The sequence below is a fragment of the Sus scrofa genome, chromosome 9 (assembly GCF_054392235.1).
Source record: "Sus scrofa isolate SSC_HxYL_T2T_F1_AM1 chromosome 9, Sscrofa_HxYL_maternal_Yorkshire_Landrace_v2.0, whole genome shotgun sequence".
In the NCBI taxonomy this organism is placed as follows: domain Eukaryota; kingdom Metazoa; phylum Chordata; class Mammalia; order Artiodactyla; family Suidae; genus Sus; species Sus scrofa.
In genome coordinates this window covers 33,473,488-33,497,276 of record NC_139391.1, presented here as the reverse complement: position 1 = coordinate 33,497,276, position 23,789 = coordinate 33,473,488, and the positions used below count along the sequence as shown (strand labels likewise).

General features: G+C 40.6%; 2 protein-coding genes across 2 annotated transcripts in view; one reads left to right on the top strand and one right to left on the bottom strand.

The window, feature by feature from the left end:
- Nucleotides 1-1,727: 1,727 nt before the first annotated feature.
- On the top strand, nt 1,728-10,192 carry MMP1 (matrix metallopeptidase 1). Its single transcript, NM_001166229.1, is given in 10 exon segments — nt 1,728-2,023; nt 2,737-2,981; nt 3,074-3,222; nt 3,463-3,588; nt 4,579-4,734; nt 4,877-4,994; nt 7,084-7,217; nt 8,740-8,902; nt 9,403-9,506; nt 9,687-10,192. Coding segments are annotated over 10 exon segments (1,410 nt in total). The 5' UTR covers nt 1,728-1,918; the 3' UTR covers nt 9,797-10,192.
- A 212-nt stretch (nt 10,193-10,404) lies between these two features.
- Nucleotides 10,405-23,789, bottom strand: part of LOC146399831 (uncharacterized) — a 250,265-nt gene continuing 236,880 nt past the window's right edge. The window contains exon 10 of the mRNA XM_084975876.1: nt 10,405-10,774. Within this exon, the coding sequence (XP_084832002.1) occupies nt 10,518-10,774 (257 nt within the window). The 3' untranslated portion in view covers nt 10,405-10,517. The remainder of the gene's footprint in view (nt 10,775-23,789) is intronic.

The window sequence follows — 23,789 nt, the reverse complement described above, 5'->3', positions numbered from 1 at the left end:
CCCTCATAGTCAGGGTGTGTCTGTCACCCTTTGACTTTGAACACACAGTCTGCGTCAACCACTAAGATAGAATTCCTTTCGATATTTTCCTTGCTGGTGCTGGAATCACTACGATTGCGAGGGTTCTTGGGTCCCCGCTCCACCCTCCCTCTAATGCCTGTGGGAAGGAGATTTTATCTTCATGTGAGCTCCTTCCAATTCCTTCCGTGAACTCACATGTGACTCCGCTTAGATGAGGAACTTGTGGTTAAATAAGTAGAGGGGAAATAAGCTCTTTCACGTCAATTAAGCCAATAATGAAGCAATAGTCATGCATAAGATGTGTTTCTCAGCGTGGTGAGAGAAACAAAAATTGGTAACATGAGAAAAGTCCCCAGGAAGCAAACCTGACATGATGGGAAATGTGGGTGACCCCCTCAGGTGTTAACATACAAGAACATAGGCAGGTATTCCTCAACTTTATGTCACATTTAAATACTTTCAAGGAAGGATGGTGGGGCATAAGTAAAGGAAGCTACAGGTGTAGACCAGTTTCCCCCACCAAGAGTGGAATGGGCACCACTGGTGGCCTGAAGACACTTTAATGTGGAACATGAAGAATAAATATGTGTTGTTCATTACCTGACCATGTATTTATTTTACTGTGCAAAAACGATAATAATAACACATTAAACTATGATTTTGCAGATATGACAGCTTATAATGAGGCAAAACTATTAGAGTAAATTTAAAGAAAAATACAAAAATAATTCTTAAGGTGGACCTAAGATTTGGCAGAAATCATGATAGAGGTAGGAGGATTGACAAAAGTCAGGAAACTTCAGGGTACACCCATTCCAGAGTATCTCCTATTCCAGCAGTTTCTGGCGGAACAATTCTGTGCAACTTTATACCAGCTTCTGTGAAAGCCATCTTAAGGCACCCCCTAAGTTATTTGTTTACTAATTTACCACATCCCGTAGTAATTGCTTCACGGAAGATGCTAAATAAGATCTTTAGAATGGATGAGTGCAGAAATATATGAGCGAATTCATACATGAAAGAGTAAATAATTGCTGCCTAGCCCCAGGAAGCAAAGACGAGCTCACATTGAGGGGAATGAGGAAAATAAGACCCCAGATTCACATCTGGTCTTTTGCTATCCCCTGGCTCACCTGGTACACTCTGACAGGTTTCAGAGAAAGATCCTATTTGTCCCATGATGCTGCTGGACAGTGTCTATACAGGGTCAGGAGGTACCTCATACCCTTTGTGTGGACAGGGGTCTTCTTAGCCAAGGTTCTCAAAATCCTGGCCGTCAATAAAGATTAAGGAAAACTATGGTGCTATGGAAATAGTGTTTGAGCAGTTTAGCAAAGGTAGAAGGGAACCCCACTGAACTGGGGCAAGCCACCCCAAAATGAATGCATGTCAGTACAGGTGCTAAATAGCCATAGGGCACACATGTCAGCAGTTATGCCCTTTGCTCTGGGAGCAAGGTGTGTCTACAACCTGGAGCTCTTTATGACTAGCTGGATCAAGTAGCAAAGCCTATTTTTTTTTTAAAGTCCACGGAACACTCTGTGATCTGTGTACATAAAAAGGCCTTTTTCAAATAAGATAGAAAGGAATTGGAGAAAACAACTATTTACAGGGTGAATGCATCTCCTTTACCCACGTCCTGTTTTATATTAATCATAAGGTTACAACATAATGCTACCCCCCCAAAATATGCTCGGAGTCAACATTTCTAATGATTGCTCAGGCTACTCATCAATTATCAAGAGGATGTTATGAGTCGTGAGTCAGCCAGCCCCCGGATTTCTGGAAGTGCCAGAACCCTATATATAAAAAAGAAGCTTCCTAGTGGAGACATTGGAGCAGCCGAGAAGTGAGAGCCATCAGATTCCTTAAGCTGAGAAGGAAGACAAAAGTCAGCATGTTCAGCCTGCTTCTGCTGCTGCTGCTTCTCTGCAACACAGGGTCCCACGGCTTCCCAGCAGCAACTTCAGAAACACAAGAGCAAGATGTGGAGATAGTGCAGGTAAATACTGAATTTGATATACCCCAAAGGCAGAAGTTTTATCTGTCTTTTCCCCCAATGTAACAAAGTAGTAGCAGTATAATAGAGGTTTTTTAAGGGTAGATTTCCTATGAAGGGAAATTTTGTCAGAAAAAGCACTCTCCTCCAAAATATGTCTAGCCATGCATAGACTCTCTTTTTCCAGTTAGAAGTGATAGGGGACTGGAGTTCCCGTTGTGGCTCAGTGGTTAACGAATCTGACTAGGAACCTTGAGGTTGCAGGTTCGATCCCTGCCCTTGCTCAGTGGGTTAAGGATCCGGTGCTGCCGTGAGCTGTGGTGTAGGTCGCAGATGTGGCTCGGATCCCTCGTTGCGTAGCTCTGGCGTAGGCTGGCAGCTACAGCTCCGATTGGATCCCTAGCCTGGAACCTCCATGTGCCGCAGAGCGGCCCAAGAAATGACGAAGAAAAAAAAATTGATAGAGGACTAAAGAAACAATATGCAAATTTGTCTCTACAAACTGTAATTCTGACTTCATAGTAACTAATGGTAGGGAGATTTCGACTCCAAAATTACAATTTCTACCAAAAATAAGTATAATAAGGACCAACCATGCAATCTAAACACAATCTTTAAAAGTACTTCTGTGTTTTAAATATAACTTTATACTGTCAATCTTTAAAAAAAAGAAAGATTTCCCATCCAGCGTTTCAATACATTTTATCTTTCATTAGAAATACCTGAAAAACTACTACAACCTGAATAGTGATGGGGTGCCAGTGGAAAAGAAAAGGAACAGTGGCCTAGTAGTTGAAAAACTAAAGCAAATGCAACAATTCTTTGGGCTGAAAGTAACGGGGAAACCAGACGCTGAAACTCTGAATGTGATGAAGCAGCCCAGATGTGGGGTTCCTGACGTGGCTGAGTTTGTTCTCACTCCAGGGAACCCTCGGTGGGAGAACACACACCTGACCTACAGGTAATTAGACTGAGCACCAGAGTGGGAACACTATTTCTCATGAAGCCATAAGAAATGAAATCTGATGTGTCTGTATTTTATTTCATTTGAAGGATTGAAAATTACACACCAGATCTGTCAAGAGAAGATGTGGACCGTGCCATTGAGAAAGCCTTTCAACTCTGGAGCAATGTCTCACCCTTGACCTTCACCAAGGTCTCCGAGGGTCAAGCAGACATAATGATATCCTTTGTCAGGGGAGGTAAGCTCTTCTTGTGGCGTGAAAATACTCTCACCTTAACTTCACCTTGCCCCTGACTCTCTTCGGCTTTGCAGCTACATTTCATTGTTTAAGAAGAGTGTTGATTTTATGGACTTAACAAGAACAATTGTATTGCATTTGCTGAAAATGTGTTGGCCTCTTAGCAAAGCTCATGCCTGTTCTCCTGGGTTTGTCTAAATAAGAACCAGAGGAACATCTGCTGAATTCTGTTTCTTGCAGATCATCGTGACAATTCTCCCTTTGATGGACCTGGAGGAAACCTTGCTCATGCTTTTCAGCCAGGCCCAGGTATTGGAGGGGATGCTCATTTTGATGAAGATGAAAGGTGGACCAAAAATTTCAGAGGTAAGTCAACTAATCTTTCCTCTCCTACCCCACTCCCGCACCATTTCTTGGTTCATTGTAATACTGGTGGCTTTCACTGAAATAATGCATTAGTAGAAGAATGTATTTTTCTGCTACTGCTTAGAAAATTAATGATACATTTAGAAAAGTGTAGGAGAAGAATTTGTTACATTAGTAAGAACATCTTACTGGCTACAAATAGGCCACTCTAAAACTTCTATTAAGGAAATGCTGAAAATCTTAATGTTTTCCTTGTGGGCATTGACAAAGAACTTTTCCCTGGAAGAACACACCAAAATGTAACAGTGTTGGTAAAATATGTGGAAATTAAGGGAGGAGAGGCTGTAGGTATTTTCCAAAATTTCCTGCATTAGAAATGTATCAATCTATAAATAGGAAAAAAAATGTGTTACTAGAAGACCGTTGTTTTTCTGCGAAATAATATGTGCCATCTATCACTGACAATATTGCCTAATCCTTGGTAGACTCTCAGGTGGCGGAATTTGCATTTTTTTTTGTCCTTTTTTTTTTTAGGGCCACACTTGTGGCATATGGAGTTTCCCAGGCTAAGGGTTGAATTGGAGCTATAGCCGCTGGCCTACACCACAGCCACAGCAACACCAGATCTGAGCTACATCTGTGAACTATACCACAGCTTATGGCAACTGCTGGATCCTTAACTCACTGAGTGAAGCCAGGGATCAAACCTGCGTCCTCATGGATACTAGTCAGATTCACTTCCTCTGAGCCACAACGGGAACTCCTGAATTTGCATTTTAATTGTAATCATGGAGTTTAGGCTTTAACCTATCTCTTCACTATTAATAAATGCATTCTTCTCACCTTCAGAAAAAAAAATTATATATTTTTAAAAGTTATCAAGAATATATGAACATTAATCCTTGTAGAGTTGTATACTGCTTCTTAATGAAATGTCTCAAATATGAAAATATTTCAAATGATTGCAAATAAGTTCATTGGTCCTTTTAGATTATAACTTGTATCGTGTGGCTGCTCATGAACTGGGCCATTCCCTTGGCCTTTCTCATTCCACTGACATTGGGGCTTTGATGTACCCCAACTACATCTACACTGGTGATGTTCAGCTGTCCCAAGATGACATTGATGGCATCCAGGCCATCTATGGTGAGTATAAAGAAAAACACTAAAGACGGGGGTGGGGGGTGTCACTGGAACAGCCATTGGCTGTACTCTTTAAGAAGCGTTCATTGGTTATGTAGTTTTCCAAAGCAAGACAAAACTAACTCCAGATTTCTTGTTCCTCTAGGACCTTCCGAAAACCCCGTTCAGCCAAGTGGCCCACAAACCCCACAAGTGTGTGATAGTAAGCTAACTTTTGATGCTATAACTACACTTCGGGGAGAACTAATGTTCTTTAAAGACAGGTAAGACATCCGTTCTTCTTTGTGTTTTTTATTTGTAATAATAGCAGGACTCACTCCTCTGGGTATATATGGGCCATTACTATGCTTCATACATTATTGATCTTACATTTGTTTACATAATTATAGTTAAACGGAAACAACTGCTTGCTCTTGCATAACAGAGTGAACTTATAAGTTTTTTTCCTGCATGTATTCTGTCCTTCGATTCTCAGAAAAATTACTACTGAAGTAGAACATCAGTAAATATTTTACAGATGAGTAAAGTAAGGCAGAGAGAAAGAAAGAGATCCTTCAGAGCACAGAGTCATTGTCAACAGAGCAGTCATTGGTCCTCTGACCCCCACTCCACGCTTCTTTTCACTTGGTCCCTCTTTAGGATGAGTACATTAGTACTTATTAGTAGTACTTTTTAGTACTACTTTTAATAGTACTACATTAGTAGTACTTTTAAAAAATCAGTCCTTTTCATAGCACCACCACGCTGATGACGATGGTGTAGTTACCCACTGAGTAGCATCCTGGAAGAGACAGCTTTTCCAAAGCCTGTGATCATGTTCTCTGTGCCCTCCCAGCAGAGGAGTGGGTGCAAAGGAGGGTAGGAGCCATTGCAGGGAGAATCCCTAGCAGCTCATGAGGACCGTGCCTGGGGGGGAGCATGAGCAGTCACAATGTGCTTCCCTCCTCCAGGGAGAATCCTAGAGCTCCCTTAGCAGTGCGTGGCCTCGAGAAAGCTAGGGTCCCCTCACATGCAAGGAACAGGTCTGCTTTATATACAGTTCTGATTCCTAAAAGACCAGGCAAAGCCATAGTATAGTCTTTCTCTGAACGATACAATCCGCTGCAACATAGAAAGTGGGGATGCTCTGAATAGGCTCACTTCTCCTTTCTGTTCTTCTCGGAATGTGGCTGGTACAATTTTGCTACTTGGTCATCATATCTACCCTGGAAGGCAGGGTACAGGCTCTTAATGCTTCCCGTCCTGTGCCTTACTCATTCTGAGTGTGGAAGACAAGAGTGGATAGAAACCTTACATAATGTGGCTTAATGCTAGGGAATACTTGGAAATACTTGGTTTTAAAGGAAATCCCTCAGTATAGCAGGACATGCTTATCAAAGCAAGCATTTGAGAGGTCACTCCAAACAGCAGGACCAAGTCTAGGATTTGCAAGAACAGAAAGGACCCTGAGATCATGTCATGAATTCATGGACGGCTAGAAAGAGTAATAGTTAACTGACCACCCTGAGGTCTCACAGCCAGGCAGAGGCAGGACTGGATCTTGAAGTTAGATTTGACTTCCAAGGCCAGGGTTTTCCCTATGGCTTGGAATCAGGAAAAATCTTCTGTTGGCCAAAATGATAGTCCATGCTTTGTTGTTACGTGGACTCTAAACATTATAGAATTGATTTTGTAAACCACCAACCGAAGGAGAACAAAGGGAAGGGCTGCTAGATCTGAGTCTAAAATTAACCTTTACCTCTTCATGGCTTTGGACGCCTCCCTTTCTGACCTCGATTTCTAATCTGTGTGATGAAAGTATTATTCTCTCATTTTTGTGAGGTAGGGGATGATGGAGGTAAAGGGCCTGTGTGTTCAGAGTGTAACAAGTGGAGGATAATAGTGCTGTGTTCCAACCAGCGGTGTGCTTACCAAAGCTGATTGTTATGTTTTGAGAATTTCTCAAGCTGGTCGTTAAACAGCATTATTTAAAGTATATACACTTACAATTGTATTTAAACCAAAAAGTAAAAGTAATCAAAATGCATCCCTTTGTATCCTTTTGTAATTACTTGGCTACATTTTGCTATTCATTTATGTTTCTGAAATGGTGTTTGCCTACTGTATCCTTATGGTGGAAATACCATGCAGGGTTGCACTTCTCCAAATCTCTTGAAGTCCACTGTGGTTGGAGTAGTCCCACCATGAAAATAAGCAAATGCTAAAAAGCAGGACTCCTCCCCACCCCCATCTCAGAGAGCTGGATGTTAAACATTTACCAGCACACCACAAGTGCCAGCAATAGAGAGATCTGAGGGACAGCCAGAGCTTCTATGGATTAGAGCAAAACCTTTTTCCTTCTTCTCAAATCAGGTTCTACATGCGCACAAATTCCTTCTACCCTGAAGTGGAGCTCAATTTCATTTCTGTGTTCTGGCCACAAGTGCCAAATGGACTTCAAGCTGCTTATGAGATTGCCGATAGAGATGAAGTCCGGTTTTTCAAAGGTAATGTTTTCAAACATCCTTCAGTTTTTATGTATAAACTTTTCTTCTGCTTTCAGGCTGATACATGAGACTACTAGCTACTTTCCTTCCGTGGACTTTGGGAGATCTAGCAGTCTTACCAAATTAATAAGAGTCCATCACTTTAGTTAAGAATTGCACAGTGCATTTCTGAGTAAACTTACATGGAAAACATTACAGATTTTCTGGTGTGTTTATGAATCTGGGCTTATGACAGTGTTTTCTGTGCAAAATATTCGTGTTTTATTTATCTTAAACCCCCTCCACACCCCTGGTATGCTCAGGAATAAAACTGAGAGGAGGGAACAGAAACATTTGGGTTTTATCCTTTCTTCAAGTCTATTTCATACAAATAACTGTCCTGAGAGGAGGAGGGGCAGCCAGAAGGGGGCGCTGCAGCCTTGCTGTCAGAATATGGTCTTCAGACCAGCAGCACTGTCGTCGTTCTCTCAAAGAGTTAGAAATAAAGAATCTCATTGACCATAATGCCCACAAAGTCCCCCTATATTTTCAGATCCTGCCCCAGGCCTTCTTGAATTTTAACAAGATTTCCAGGCAAATTTGTACAATTTGCCTGGAAATCTTGTTAAATTTACAAATTTGTACATACATTAAAGTGTGAGAAGTCCTAAATTATCAGGAATTGAATGGGGCAAATTTCTTTGATTCTATCAGGATGAAACATAATCCAAGATTACGAGGACACTATGCCAAGCCACCAGTGTTTCTGCAAATACATGTTGTTTGGCATGGTGCATAAAAACATTAGGACACCTTACCCAGGCATATGCCAAAAGCAAAGAATCAAATATAGTTTAGATGGGTAACAAAACTTTGAACAGGTTTTTTAGTCCTCATATAATGAAATTAAATAGGATTTTGGATACACAAGTTCCAAATCATTTTTCCCCCCTGAGAGATAAAATAAGGATGCTTGAGTAATAAGAACAATCTTGGCTTCAAGATGTAAGACCAGTTTTATATGACACAGGTTTTCCCGAGTATAAACATGCAGAATCTGATGTGGCCTAAATTCAAGTGTTTAGAACTGTATTCCAGTCAAATGCAATGATTTCACCTAAGGTTACAAGTCATTAGAGACTATGTGTTTTCAACAACATCTGGCCATTAGGATACCCTAATGGCCATGAACTTCCACTGCCATGGGCAGCCTGGGGAAGTGAGTTTCTGTCACAGAGGTGGCATGATGAACTTTTTAGTCATTTGAATATCCGGCTTTGGAAAGAAGCCCCCAACCCCATAAACCAGTCATTCTCAAAGCTTGCTGCAGACTAGAATCATCTAGGAAATTTTCTAAAATATACTAGTTTAATAGATTTGGGGGAGGATACCAGCAACAGTATTTTCAAAGGCTCCCTGGATGATTCTAAAGTGCAGCCAGGACACTGCTCTAGCATGTGGGACGATGCATGTAGCTGGAAATTTGCTTACTATCTGTTGGTGCCCTGGGCAAGTGTTTTTACCTTGGTTTCTTGATTGGCAGGTAACAAGTACTGGGCTGTTAGGGGGCAGGATGTGCTATACGGATACCCCAAGGACATCCACAGATCCTTTGGCTTCCCTAGTACTGTGAAGAATATCGATGCTGCTGTTTTTGAGGAAGATACTGGGAAAACATACTTCTTTGTTGCTCACGAATGCTGGAGGTAAAAACTGGGTGCAGAAAATGCGAGGGCACCTGTTCTTTCTACAGAGAGAGAAGTTACTAAATTGAATTGTTTAAAATGAGTCTCATTATGCCTTGGCTAGCTGTCCTTTCTGCTAATGGCTATAGCCTGTCCAGCCACCAAGTCTACTGACCAATAATCATTACGCAACACCTATCCTAGAAATCCAGGGAGAATGTGGGGCTGAATTTGAAAATGTGAAAGAGGGAGTTCATCTTTATAGAGCTGCTTCAGCCAACAAGAAATTATCTTTCATGCATTTGACATTATCAACAACTACTAGAGAATTAGATGTGAGAGTTCAGAGGGACTTAATGAGTCTGCCAGCCCACCAGCATCCTACCTCACTTCATCCCACATCCTATTTTCCACATGATCTATGGAATTAAAACTGCTCATTACCTTCTTGCTGGTGGGTTCTCTGTAATGATTTTGAGAAGGCTACACATTTCTGACACTTTTAATTATTTTTTGACCAGGTATGATGAATATAAACAATCCATGGATACAGGTTATCCCAAAATGATAGCAGAAGAATTTCCTGGGATTGGCAACAAAGTTGATGCTGTTTTCCAGAAAGACGGTAAGTGAATATGTACATATTTCCTTTATTCTATTGTCATGGAATAGCATCAGCATTGTTTGGAATAGCAAATACCAAAAAATATTTGTTTTCACAAACAACTTAGATTTTTGAAGAATTCAAGTTAAGCTTCAAAGTCATTTGTATAATACAGTAAGTCTGTCTTTTTTTTCTTTCTAGGATTTCTATATTTCTTCCATGGAACAAGGCAGTACCAATTTGATTTCAAAACGAAGAGAATTTTGACTCTCCAAAAAGCTAATAGCTGGTTCAACTGCAGAAAAAATTGACCAACTCTTACAAAGTTAAAGAGAAAAACAGATTTCATGAGTTGAAGAAAAGTGTTTTCCTAAAGAGCCATGTATTAAATACAATACAGTTATTAAGTATAATCTTATTTATACCTCGTTCTGCATGGGTTTTTTTATGACTTACAATGTAATAATTTATATATTGCTATAATTTAGTTCCACAAATGAGTGCTGAGTTAGGTCAAGTTCATGGCTTACAAATACAGTTTTGCAATGAAAGAAGCTCTTTTCCAAAATATAAGACTCTGACACTGATAGTGGAGAGCAGTCTCAGTGATGAACATCTCTTCCCAAGAAAGAAAGAGACAAGAGATATGTCTTCACCAGAAGAAAAACAGTTCAAGAATGGATGAGCCGTCGTTATTATTATCATCTTCATATCTAAGGGGCAACTTTTGTGACAAAGTCTTATATTTGAAATAAAGCCATCCTTGTCTCTACTGTTTCTTAAGCTTTCTATTATATTCGGTTATTATATTATCATTTCCTGATTATAAAGTCACACTTATAGAGATTAATTTTCAAATTTGAAATGAGAATTAGACAGACATGAAAAATACTCGCATGAAATTAAAGTACCTAAAAAGTTCAAAATATTCTCCATTCTCATGGACTTTACATCACATAGAAGGGGGTTAATCTATTGCCCATGCCCCATATAAGGATTCCAAAGCTAGTTTTAGGAAGAGCAGTGACAGTACTATAGAGCTTTCTGAGGGCATAGCTTTTTCTTTGCTTCTGAGTTATGGGTTTTGGTTTTTCCACAATCCAATTCCCTGCAGATGTGGAAGGGAAGGATGGGCAGTGGCATCTGGATAATCCTGGTCAGTGAATTGTGCCCAGAAGTGACCTCTATCTCTTCCAGATGGAAACATTGGATTGCAGGTACAAATTTCTCCAGTATTGTGGAGAATGTAGTAGCACTTCTTGAGAAAATTTCCACAAGATGGAAAAAGCCTGAATCGATGGGAAATAAACTTTTAATATGCTAAGCCATGAAGATTATAGATTTTGTTAAAACTGTGTAATCTTGTTTTTCCAGATAAACATTACTTATTTTTTATTTTATTTTTTGTCTTTTAAGGGCCGCACCCATAGCATACGGAGGTTCTCAGGATAGGGGTCAAACCAGAGCTATAGCTGCTGGCCTACACCACAGCCACAGCAACGCAGGATCCTAGCCTCACCTGCAACCTACACCATAGCTCAGGACAATGTCAAATCCTTAACCCACTGAGCAAGGCCAGGGATCGAACCTGTGTAATCATGGATGCCAGCCAAATTCATTTCTGCTGAGCCACGACCAGAACTCAGAACATTATCTAATTTATCATCCTGAATTTGGGAAGATGTTAATGCAGGCAGGAATCTTGCAGGTAGATCCCAAGCCCTGAGTTTTGTCAGTAGCTCAGAGGGTGCTCAGAGTGTTTGCAGACTTTCCAACTACAAAGACAATCTTAAGAATATTTTGACAGATTTCCCCTCGTGGCGCAGCAGAAACAAATCTGACTAGGAACCATGAGGTTGGGGGTTCAATCCCTGGCCTTCCTCAGTGGGTTAAGGATCCGGCATTGCCATGAGCTGTGGTGTAGGTCGCAGATGCGGCTCAGATCCTGCATTGCTGCGGCTCTGGCATAGGCCGGTGGCCACAGCTCCGATTTGACCCCTAGCCTGGGAACCTCCATATGCCACGGGAGTGGCCCTAGAAAAGGCAAAAAAAAAAAAAAAAAAAAAAAAAAAAAAAAAAAAAAAAAACAGGCTAGTTAGTAATGGAGCAAGAAATGATCTTCCAATTCCTCTCATGACTCCTCGTCTAGGACAGTAAACATGTTAGTAAGTTGTAGTAAACAGGCTGTTCTGAACAATTCCACTTAAATCAGATCTCTACACTGTGCTGAGCACAAAGTAGCCTGGAGCCCGAACAGGAAGGACACTGTTTATGTATCTCCCCTTCCGGAAAAAGATGACCATCCCAAAGCCTGTTATCCTTACAGAACTCGGTGTTTCCCCGGAAGAGGGAAGCCGTCACTGTGACGAGAATTCCCAGAGTTCACAAGGACACCCATTTGGGTAGATATGGGAATTCACACATCATGCTTTCTTCCAGAGAGGAATGGAAATCCTGGACTTCCTTCTGAAGTGTGTGAACTCAAAAGGCTGAAGTTTCCCTCATCCACGGGGATCTGGCATCCTTTTCCCACCAAACTGATATCTTACAGGATAAAGGAAGCCCATTATGTCTTCTCATAGTTTTGTTTCCCCAAAAGATGAAAACTGTGGGGAATTTGAAGGGAGTCAGCAAGTCTCCTTGATTTTATAAAATGTTTGGTGATTTCTACTATTGTGTGTCAATACCAAACAAGAAAAAAATGCAAAATGATGATGGATATTGTTATAATACACTTTCATTTGTATTGATAAACACAGATATGTGTAGATCAATCCTGGAAGATGTTAAATTTTTCTTCCTTCCCTTTTTTCCTGCCTTCTTCCCTGCCTCTCCCTTCCTTCTCTCCTTTCTTCCTTCATTTTCTGTTTTAATGGCAAGCTTTCAGTATGTCATGAAAATCCTCTCTAAAATAATTGTGTGAGGGAAATATTCCATTTGGCAGCAAGAATTCAAGTAGAGTTGGAATTTGGAAATGAAAGAAACCAATGACAGCACTCCCTGTGACCTTGACATTTACCCTTTACCCTTGAGGGAACTGAAACATGGACATGGTCACAGATTTGCACAAGGTTCTTTGCCATTTGGGGGATGATTGAAGCAGGTCCTGACACAAGAATTTGGGAGCACCTAGTTTGGTCAGGAGGGAACCCCATGAGGAATGGTCAAGGAGTAAGGAATTGAAATGGATAAGGGAGCAGAGCCCACAAGGGATGTACCCATGAATGAGTGACTACTATGGGCAACAGAGGCCAGTCCCACTTCAGACTCTTTGAGGTCCTCATAGAGCATCCGTCAGAACTGTCCCACCAAAGGGCAATGGATCTGGGGTGCTTTCCACCATTATTTTCCCTAATTGAGGATGTTCCTGAAGGCGTCAACTAGTCAGCATCTTGGCTTGTGCTGCACTGGCCCAGCCTGCTCCTGGGGCTGAAGAAAGCTCAAGGATGAGAGGGGTTTGTGGGACCATCTGCCAAAGCTGCATATGACTTTGATGGTGGGTCCTGGGATTTGGGCACCAGCAGTGTCTGCTACAGAGACTGACAAGGAAGATTCTTCCCATGCATACAGTCTTTGATCTTTCCCAAGGCTAATTTGCTCTGGTGCTTCCATTGGTCTCTGTTGTTTTGGAAACACTTCTTTCAGCCCACATGGATGTCTCAGCTGTGCTGCTACTCCAGGATCTATGACTATGAAAGGAACACCAAAACTCCCAACTGAAAGATCATGAAAGGAACAAGTTTAGTCTGAGCAGTCTTCAGCTCTCATAGCCTTTAACACTTCCTCTAGCCTTCTGTAGTCAGCCTGAGCTCAATTTCTCACCTACTTCCATGTAGGACATTTGTGAGATGAGATATAATATTGGTGAAGGGCCTGCCATGTTAGAAGTTGTTACCTTCGTGGATGTTAGATTTGTATTCCAGAGATAATAAAATCTGGAAGTTGGCCTGAATGCTGGCAGTCAGATAGAATCCATTTCTTTCTTTCCTTTCTTTCTTTTTCTTCCTTTTCTTTTTTCTTTTTTTACAGCCATATCCGCAGCATATGGATGTTCCCAGGTAAAGGATCTAATCAGAGCTGCAGCTGCAGGCCTACACCACAGCCACAGCAACTCCGGTCCAGGCCACATCTGCAACCTATGCCACAGATTCTTAGCCCACTGAGCAAGACCAGGGATCAAACCCACATCCTCATGGACACTATGCTGGGTTCTTAACATGCTAAGCCAAAATAGGAACTCCTCTTACTTTCTTTTAAGTCAGGTTCTTCATACTCACAGATGTATTCCACAAAACAGTTGATCTTAATTTCATTCCTGACTTCTGAGCAGTCCTGTCATATGGAGTTTCATATATATGTGTATTATATAAATACACATATAATGTATACATCATATATATGTAATTCATTATATATATACATATTCCAAATACACACACATACACACATATGTGTGTGTGTGTATATATATATATATGTATATATATATATATATTCCATTTCTTGCAAATGTGGCCTGAGTCATCAGTATATATCTGTATATAGAGATATGAAAATTTGGCTTGAGGCAGTATGTGTACCTAAAACAGATAAACATATATAGATACATATGTTTGTAGAGAGAGAGAAAGGAAAAGAGAGCAAGAGAGTGATACTGACTCGGGACATATTTATAAGAAGTGGAACATATATCTGGATGGATGCTTGGCCTGGGTCAGTATATCTATATGTTTATATCAATATCTCTATTTCTCTATCTACTGACTAAGGCCAAGTTTCTATATCTATGTTCATACCTATGTACAATTATATTAACTCAGGCTACTGTTACACAAAGTGGAACATGTATACATATGATATATATATATATATATATATATATATACACACACATATATATAGAAACTTGGCATGGGTCAGTATGCTATCTATATCTATAGATCTATATACAGATCTCTCTATATAGATATAGATAGATAGATAAGCCACATTTACAAGAAATAGAGCACAAATACGTGTTCTTTGGTTTTCCGAGAGAGTCCCTAACTATGCATTACCATTGTAAGGGAGGTATGTAGTGCCTCCCCCACCCACTGTCCAGATGGATAAATGAGATACAGTGGGACCACATACTTAGTTCCAGACAGTGAGTGGTGGTGACATATGGCTCTTCTGGGCTAGGACATTTAATGAAAGCCTTCAGACATCTTTTTCTATCCAATGTAACAGACAGACAGAACTCAAGGTCATAGCGCCCCTGAAAGCCTAGGAATCTGAGTTGCTTTCATGAGCAGAGAGCCCCTCTGTCCAACCATGATGGATGCATAGCATGAACAAGAAGCAAACTTCTGTTGCTTTAAGAGACATTAAAGAATTTAGGGCTTATAATCACAGAATAATTTAGCCTATCCTCTTTGGTATAAACCATGTACAAAATTAAACTGAATGGATTTAAAATCTCAGTGTTAAAGGTAAAACTATTTTTTAAAAAAAAAAAGAGTTAAAAAAAACCAATAAAGTATTCTTGCCACCTTAAGATGAAGGATATCTCAAACAACACCAAAAAAAAAAAAAAAAGCATAAACTATAAGAGCTAAATTGACAAGGCTTCAGCAGAGCAAGGAAAGCCTAGAGTAGGAATTGAGGTAAGAGATGGATCAGATCAAAAAGGTCCTTGTAGGGAGTTCCCGTTGTGGTTCAGCAGGTTATGAACCCAACTAGTATCCATGAGGATGTGAGTTTTGATTCCTGGCCTCGCTCAATGGGTTAAGGATCCCACATTACTGTGAGCTGTGTGTGGTATAGATCACAGAAGTAGCTCAGATCCCGTGTTGCTGTGGCTGTGGCTGGCAGCTGCAGCTCCAATTTCACCCCTAGCCTGGAAACTTCCATATGCCACAGTTGCTGCCCTAAAAAGAAAAAAAAAAAAAAAGTCCTTGTAGTCCAAAATTGGGACCCCTGCAGCATTTTCAGCAAAGCAATTTATACACAATAATGTGTTGATCATGCATTACAAAGTAGCCAGAATAGAAATAAGGCAAAAATGGCAGTGGTTCAGACCATAGTAGTAGCAGAGGAGATACATGAAAGAAATCATTTCTATGTTTCCTTTTATTTTCTGCATGAATATTAATTTTCTTGCAGGTTCTTCTGTTCCTCATTTCTGTTGATGGTAGATAGTCATCAAGTCTTCAACTGTTATTTGACAGACTAAAAATTTTTTCTTTTACTAGCAAACTGTCCAAAGCAAACTGTAACACACCTGGATTTGAGGGAGCACCCTCTTCTGCATATAAGATCCATTTCCGATCCATCATTAACTGAATTTTTTTTTTTGAGAAACTCATGTAACAGATGGACAGAACTCAAGATATAAGATCCATTATATTTAATGGAATGGGAAAAAAATCATGTGCTGGTGCACTATCTTGTTACTTCAAGACCAGTCTCAAGCAGTTGTAGAACAAGCCATGTCTGAAGCATGTTCAAATAAGCTATATGACTGCAACTGTGGGATGACACATGAACCTATCAGTGACCTTCTAAAACTGCTATCCATAACATTAAGAAGGTGTTCTTATGATATACAGATTGTCAATAGGCACATGAAAAGATGCTCATCACTAATTATTAGAGAAATGAAAAGCAAAACTACAATGAGATACCACTTCACACAGATCAAAATGGCCATCATTCAAAAGTCTACTAATAACAAATTCTGGAGGGTGGGTAGAGAAAAGGGAACCCTCTTAATGCATTGGTGGGAATGCAAATTGGTGCAGCCACTATGGAAAACAATGTGGAGATTGCTCAATAAAACTAAAAATAGAGCTGTCATATGATCCAGCAATCCCACACTTGGGCATATATCCAGATAAAACTGTAACTCAAAACAATGCATGCACCCCTATGTTCATAGCACTAATCACAATGGCCAAGACATGAAAACAGCCTAAATGTCCATCAACAGATGAACGGGTAAAGAAGATTTGGTACATACATACAATGGAATATTCCTCAGCCATAAAAAAGAACAAAATAATGCCATTTCCAGCAACATGAGGGACTTAGAGATTGTTATACTAAGTGAGGTGAGTCAGAAAGAGAAAGACAAATACTATGTGATATCACTTATATGTGGAATCTAAAATATGACACAAATAAACTTATCTATGAAACAGAAACATACTCACAGGCATAGAGAACATATATATTTGTTGTTGCCAAGGGGGGGAAGGACGGAGGAGAGATGCATTGTTGTTGGAGGCTTGCCAGATATGTATGTATACAGGCCATAGTGAATCAAAGAAACTAGACGGCGCTTGAAGAATGACACTAATCTAGGCTTGCAAAATATATGACTTTCCCAGACCGCAGGGGGAAAGGGAGAGAGACGGGAAATGTACATCGTACAAGTGGCCACTTGAAAGCAAGTTGCCAAATACTCCAGATGTCATCGATGGAAAGCCATTGGCATTCTTGTTCTCATGACCAGAGCCTAAGGGAGTTGGAGGAAAAGGGCATAATGGCCTTAAACATAAACAATATAATCTTTCTCTGGAGGGTTAATCATTTATAGCATCTATGAATACAAAGGGCCTGTGCCTTGCATATCTGTAGCCTTGATCAGTAACATTGTAAATGCCATATGTGATTCTGTACGTACAAGGAAGTAGAAAATAGCAAAAAAATCATGACTTGGCTCAGAGGGTTGCTACTGCCTCTCAAAGGAGAAGCCCCCTGATCCCCACTCTATTTCTTTGTCTCTTCTTTCTTAAATCTGTGGCACCACTGACTTTCGGACCTGGGTTGATGAGCAGGTCTCGTCACATTGTAAGTATGGCATTAGCAGGTGCAGACTACAATATATAAAACAGATAAACAACAAAGTCCTAATGTATAGCACAGGGAATTCAATATCCTGTGATAAACCATAATGGGAAAGAATATAAAAAAGAATATATACATGTATGTGTGTGTGTGTATATATATATATATGTATAAATGAATCACTTTTCTTTAAGCAGAAACTAACAGCATTGTAAACCAACTACAATAAAATAATTTTTTAAAAAAAGATGTTCTTCTATTAATGGAGGACAAAAATTGTGTGCTTAAGGGATTTTGTGGCCACTCTATGGAGTTTCTTATGCTATATTCCCACCTACAAAAAACTATTAATTTTAATGAGCCTTGGCTGAGTCTCCAGTGCTCAATTCTCCAACCCAACCTACCTTGTTCAAACCCTCAGTAAATGAGATAATGCCACCTGTGTTCAAATTTCTGTTTTAGACAGTTGACCTGATTAAACAGCTCACTGACCAAAAGGACTCTGTGTGTCCTCTAGTGGTTTCACATAGGCATGACCACCACTAGTTTGGCTAAGAGTGACAGGTTTCAGTCTTAGTTGACTTAAGCCTTATTTGCTTCTCTACATCAACATTTTACACTCAGCACACACTGTAGTCCTGGAAACTTCCCCTACATTTAATAACAATCTTTAATCTTTGGCATTAGGACATAGAAAAATATCTGTATGGGGCCACATGTTAACAGTGGTCCCCTCCAGAGTAGGGGAATGAAATGAGGTGGGGGCTAGAAGGCTTTTCATACTTCAGAGTATTTTAAACTGTTTTCTTTTTTAACAAATGGGCACATATTCCTTTAGTACTAGAATATTTGTTAATGACTTTTATAATTAATCTTTTGAATAGCCTGCCAAGACCAGCTCAGTGGGATGGGGCTGAAGAACAGGTGCTATGAAACTTAAGGTTAACATAAAACAAGACACAGAGACATTTATCTTAATCAGAGGTAGGAACTGGGGGACTCAAGGTCTCAGGGACCAAGACCACCACCTCAAGAAACCACACACTATTCACAATAGCCAAGACATGGAAACAACCCAAATGTCCATCAACAGACAATTGGATTAGGAAGATATGGTATAAATACACAAGGAAATACTGCTCAGCCATAAAAAAGAACTAAATAATGCCATTTGCAGCAACATGGATGGAACTAGAGACTCTCATACTGAGTGAAGTAAGTCAGAAAGACAAATACCATATGATATCACTTATATCTGGAATTTAATACACAACACAAATGAACCTTTCCACAGAAAAGAAAATCATGGACTTGGAGAATAGACCTATGGTTGCCCTTAGAACCCATGGTTATCCAGAGAGATACTTTCCAATCCAGTTGTTAGGGAACTAACTAAGAAGAACTAATGTAATTTTTATTTTTCTCTGTGTGCTAAGCATATACCAAACACTTTCCATGCATGCCTATGTTTAATCTTCATAACATTCTTACCATGTAGGTGCTACTGCCACTATTTTACACAGGAGGTAATAGGCTCAGTGATATGAAGTGAGTTGTTCAGCTGCAAGTGGCCAATCAGAGATGTGAAACTGAGCCACAGAGATGAAAGAACTTGTCCAAAGTCAAGTAAATGGTAGAAAGAGGTCATACCCAGGTATTCAGACTTTCATTTCTGTGATATTGTGATTTACAAGAAATATATATAGTTGGTCATTCAGAGCCACAGTTTCTGCCTCACATCCTGCAAAACCCATAGGAATTTTCCCTAAGTGTTGAGAGTGATATATGTGTCTTTTGCAAGTGAGGTGACTTTGGGAAAGCACCTAAGAATGGGGGCTGGTAACCAAGAGACACAACCATGTGATTAAAAGTTTGCAACTGTCAGCACTACCCCCGAACCATGGTGAGTAAAGAGGAATTGGAGGTTGAATTAGTTGCCAACTTGATTTAATCAGTTGTGGCTATGCAATGAAGCCTGCATAAAAACCCAAAAGGACAGGGTTTGGAGAGCTTCCACACTGGTGGACGCGTGGAGATGAGCGCACCTTCTCACATAACTTGCCCTACACATCTCTTCTAGCAGGTTTTTCTTCTGAGTTATATTATTTTATAATAAATTCATGATCTAGTAAGCAAAATGTTTCTCTGAATTCTGTGAGCTATTCTAGCAAATTAAATGAACCCAAGGAGAAGGTCGTAGGGACCCCTGATTTATAGCCAGTTGGCTAGAAGCACAGGTAACAACCTGACCTTGTGATTGGTGTCTGAAGTGTGTGTGAGGAGGGCAGGGAGCTGTCTTGTAGAGCTGAACCCTTAACCTATGGAATCAGATGTTCTCTCTGGGTAGTGTCAGAACTGAAGTGAATTCTCAGACATCCTGCTAGTGTCCAAGCATTGTTTATTACATTTGTGGGGACCCCAGCCCTACACATACATACACACTGAAATTCCGTCTCAGAACATGAAGAGTTTCTCCTGTCTCTGCCTTTGCTCTTTGTTTCTTCTAATCCCACCCTCATTCACCTCAATATCAATGCCAACATTCAGTCCGTTGTTCAAAATTCATCTAGAGGCCACTCTCTCCATGAAGCCTTTGCAGATCTCTTCAACGGGTGTGATTGTCCCTTCTCTTAAACCCTCAAGGTGTGGGTGTTCACCATTCTTGTTGTTGTATATTCTCTATCCTCTCTTGCAAAGGGACTCTTTTTTATTTATTTATTTTTGGCTTTTTAAGGCTGCACCCACGGTATATGGAGGTTCCCAGGCTAGAAGTCCAATCAGAGCTACAGCTCCAGCCTATGCCACAGCCACAGCAACATCAGATCTGAGCTGCATCTGGGACCTACACTACAGCTCACGGCAATGCCAGATCCTTAACCCACTGAGCAAGGCCAGGGGTTGAACCCCCAACCTCACATTTCCTAGTCAGATTTGTTTCTGTGGCGCCATGACAGGAACTCCTATAAAGGGGTTCTTGACTCATTCTCAGAGTTACCTGTGATGTTCCTTAAAATTGTATTTGCTCCCCCGACCCCAGAGATTCTGACCCAGGGGCTGGAGTGGAGCCCACTTATCTGTATTTTTAATGCAGATTCTGATGTTGAGCTGAGACTGAGAACCATTGCCTTATTTTGAATTTTCTCTCACTGAAAGAATAAAAGGAGAGATTACCAGAAAGGGTAAATGGAAAGATAAATTTGAATCAGATCTCTGAGCTTCGGTGTCTTTATCTTTAAAGTGGGCATAATAACCCCTTCTTCCTTGGGTTATTATGAACCTTAAGGAAGATAACATGTAGTAAACATCTAAGACTGAGTCCTGCAGAGTGAAGACAATACACGTTTCCCTCACTTGACAGTAAAGACTGCCAGCTTAGCAAAGTGTTTAATGCATGATGGTTTATGTGATTGTAGCTTAACCATTTATTCTCTGTGCAAAGAGCATATAAGTTACACGCATATGTTCCCTGGCTGCCGTGAGCTCTGGATACTGAAGGAAACTGCGTGCAAGTTACTTCATCACTCAGTGGCTTAACTCTGAAGCACTTCTCTTTCTGGAAAAGAGGACCTTTGCTAACTCACACAATGCACACAAGAACTGTCACGGCCATAAATTCACCACATTCTCAATACAAAGAGAAAAGCACACAGGAGAGTTTACACAGAGCTATCACCTACACCATTTCATCTCACCCTCCTGACGCCATACAAAGAAGGCATTAATGTACCAGTTTTATAGAAGTGGAAGATGAGTCTCAGAAGAATTTGGATGGTTTGCTCAAAGTTACATAAGTAGAAAGTTGCAGAACTACAATTCAAACCCAGTTAGTATAATCTCAAGTCCAGTCCTCTTTACTCTTCATCACAGCTGAACCCAGCAATTACCAGTTAACTTGATAAGGGCGTATGGACAGGCAACCCTGAGCATCACAGTTCAAAAACGCATGATGCAGAGAACATTTTGCCTTTGCATATTGAATCACAGATCTGAGAGTTCCTGTGTGGCTCAGAGGCTTAAGAACCTGACATAGTTTCCATGAGGGTGCAGGTATGATCCCAGGCCTTGCTCAGTGGATTAAGGATCCACAGTTGCAACAAGTTGTGGTATAGATCACGGATGCAGCTCAGATCCCAAGTTGCAGTGGCTGTGGCCATAGGCCAGCAGCTGCAGCTCCAATTTGACCCCTAGCCTGGGAATTTCCATATGCCACTGGTGCAGTCTATTTAAAAAAAAAAAAAAAAGCATCTGCTTCACTGCGTAAACTGCTATACTGAGCATGTGCTATTTCCTCCACTCGTTGGCATCACCCATTGGCAAACTCCTACTCACCTTTCAAGATTCAGGCACATCTGAACACCTCTGGGTAGCTCTGCTGCTACCTCTGCTCAATCTGGCTGGCTGGACACATTCTTCTCTTTTCTTTCTTTTTGTTTTAAACTAAAGAGAAAACTATATCCATGAAACCACTTTCATCTCTTTGCGCCAAGAAAGCAAAATTAAGCCGTAAAATTACAACTTGCTACCTCTGCTGTGAAACAGCATTTCAGTTGATCAAACTAGGTTGGTGTCTTCAGAGGACGGCATTAGGAAGACAGAAGGATCCTCCATTGCCTTTCATTGTCTCCATCCAAAACTAAATTTCCACCATCTTCTTTACATGCCCTGAAACTCCTAGGGATCAAAGCCTTCATTTAAAAAAAAATGCAATTTTTTTTTCTATTTATCAATTTTTCTTTTTAGGGCCCCACTCGCTGCATATGGAAGTTTCCACGCTAGGGGTCAAATCGGAGCTGCAGCTGCAACCTACACCACAGCTCATGGCAACTCTAGATCACTGACCCACTGAGGGAGGCCAGGGATCGACCCCGAAAGCTCATGGATTCTAGTTAGATTTGTTAACCACTGAGCCACAAAGGGAACTCCCTTTTTTTCTATTCAGAAATTGGCTTAAAAGACAAATGGCCCCTACGTTCACACAAAGGTGAAAATGACGGATAGCTGGTCTTTTCCCAGAAGGAGATTTTCCAAGGAGAGGGTCTGAGAGAACTCTGAGTTCCAGGCACTGGGAAAAGGGAGGCGTAGACACCAGGAAGGTAAGGGGTGGTCAGGGGAAGAGAAGGCATTTAGATCGGAAAGCAGAAGCTGGGGTCCCTGAAAACAAACGTGGCCTTCTCCACCACTGCACTGGGACTGGACCTACCATCAGGGACCCAAACCCAGCAATTCTGGTTTTGAATACAACACTTGCACAAACACAATTGAACTGAGTTCAACAAAGTTTGGGATTGTTGTCTAAATCCCTTCCCATTATTTTCAGAAGAAAGTACCTTTATAAACCTTATAAACAAGCCAATACATCAGAATAACTCAACATAAGTAGACCAACATTAAAGCATACTCATTTAGGAAGAAAAGTTTTTTTCACTAAAGATCTAAGAATGGATGTATGTATATGTATAACTGAATCACTTCATTGTAGAGCAGAAATTATCACAACATTGATACTTCAATAAAACTTAAAAAATAAAAAGATCTGGAGTTCCTGCCTTGGCTCAGCAGAAATGAGTCTGACTAGCATCCATGAGGACACAAGTTCAATCCCTGGCCTCGCTCAGTGGATTAAGGATCCGGCATTGCAGTGAGCTGTGATGTAGGTTACACATGAGGCTTGGATCCCCCGTTGCTGTGGCTGTGGCACAGGCCAGCAGCTATAGCTCCGATTCGACCCCTAGCCTGGGAACCTCTATGTGGCAAGGGTGCAGCCAAAAAAAAGACCAAAAAAAAAGATCTAATGCAGAGGAAGCCACCTCTTGACTAAGTTGTGCACCCAGGGAGGGTTAACATGATCATGACATTGGAACAGCTGGAATTTCAGCTAGCACCTGAGGACAAGAAATGGATCCCTACATCTCTGCATGTCCACATTCCACTCTTCCTTTGAGGACAAGTTCAAATTCTACCTCCCTCATGAAGCCTCCCTTGATACTACCTACCCTGACTCCCACAATATTTCATCTGAGCCACTGTTAACATATCTCCAATAATCTAGTAGCCAGCGCAGCACCTTGCCTACAGTAAGCATCAGGAAATGTTTATTGAGTGAACATAATAATCTACATCATAAACATCCATCTGCTATCCAGATATGTTCTAACTCAAGACCTATTTCTTCAGATTGTTCACAAAGTTCCTAAGAGACTTTAGGAAGGAATTGAACCACCTACCATCTCAAATAAAGACATTACCAACACATTAACACATGCTATACATCATACATGTTGATCCATACATTTATGCACAAGAATATCTGCCCTCGAAGAATACAGTTGACCCTGAACAACTGAGGTCTGAACTGTGCAGGTCCACTTACACCCGGATTTTTTTCAGTAGTAAATACTACAGTACTGCATGATCTGCATTACTTGAATCTGCCAATGTGGAATCGCATATACAGAGAATTTTAGTATACAGAGG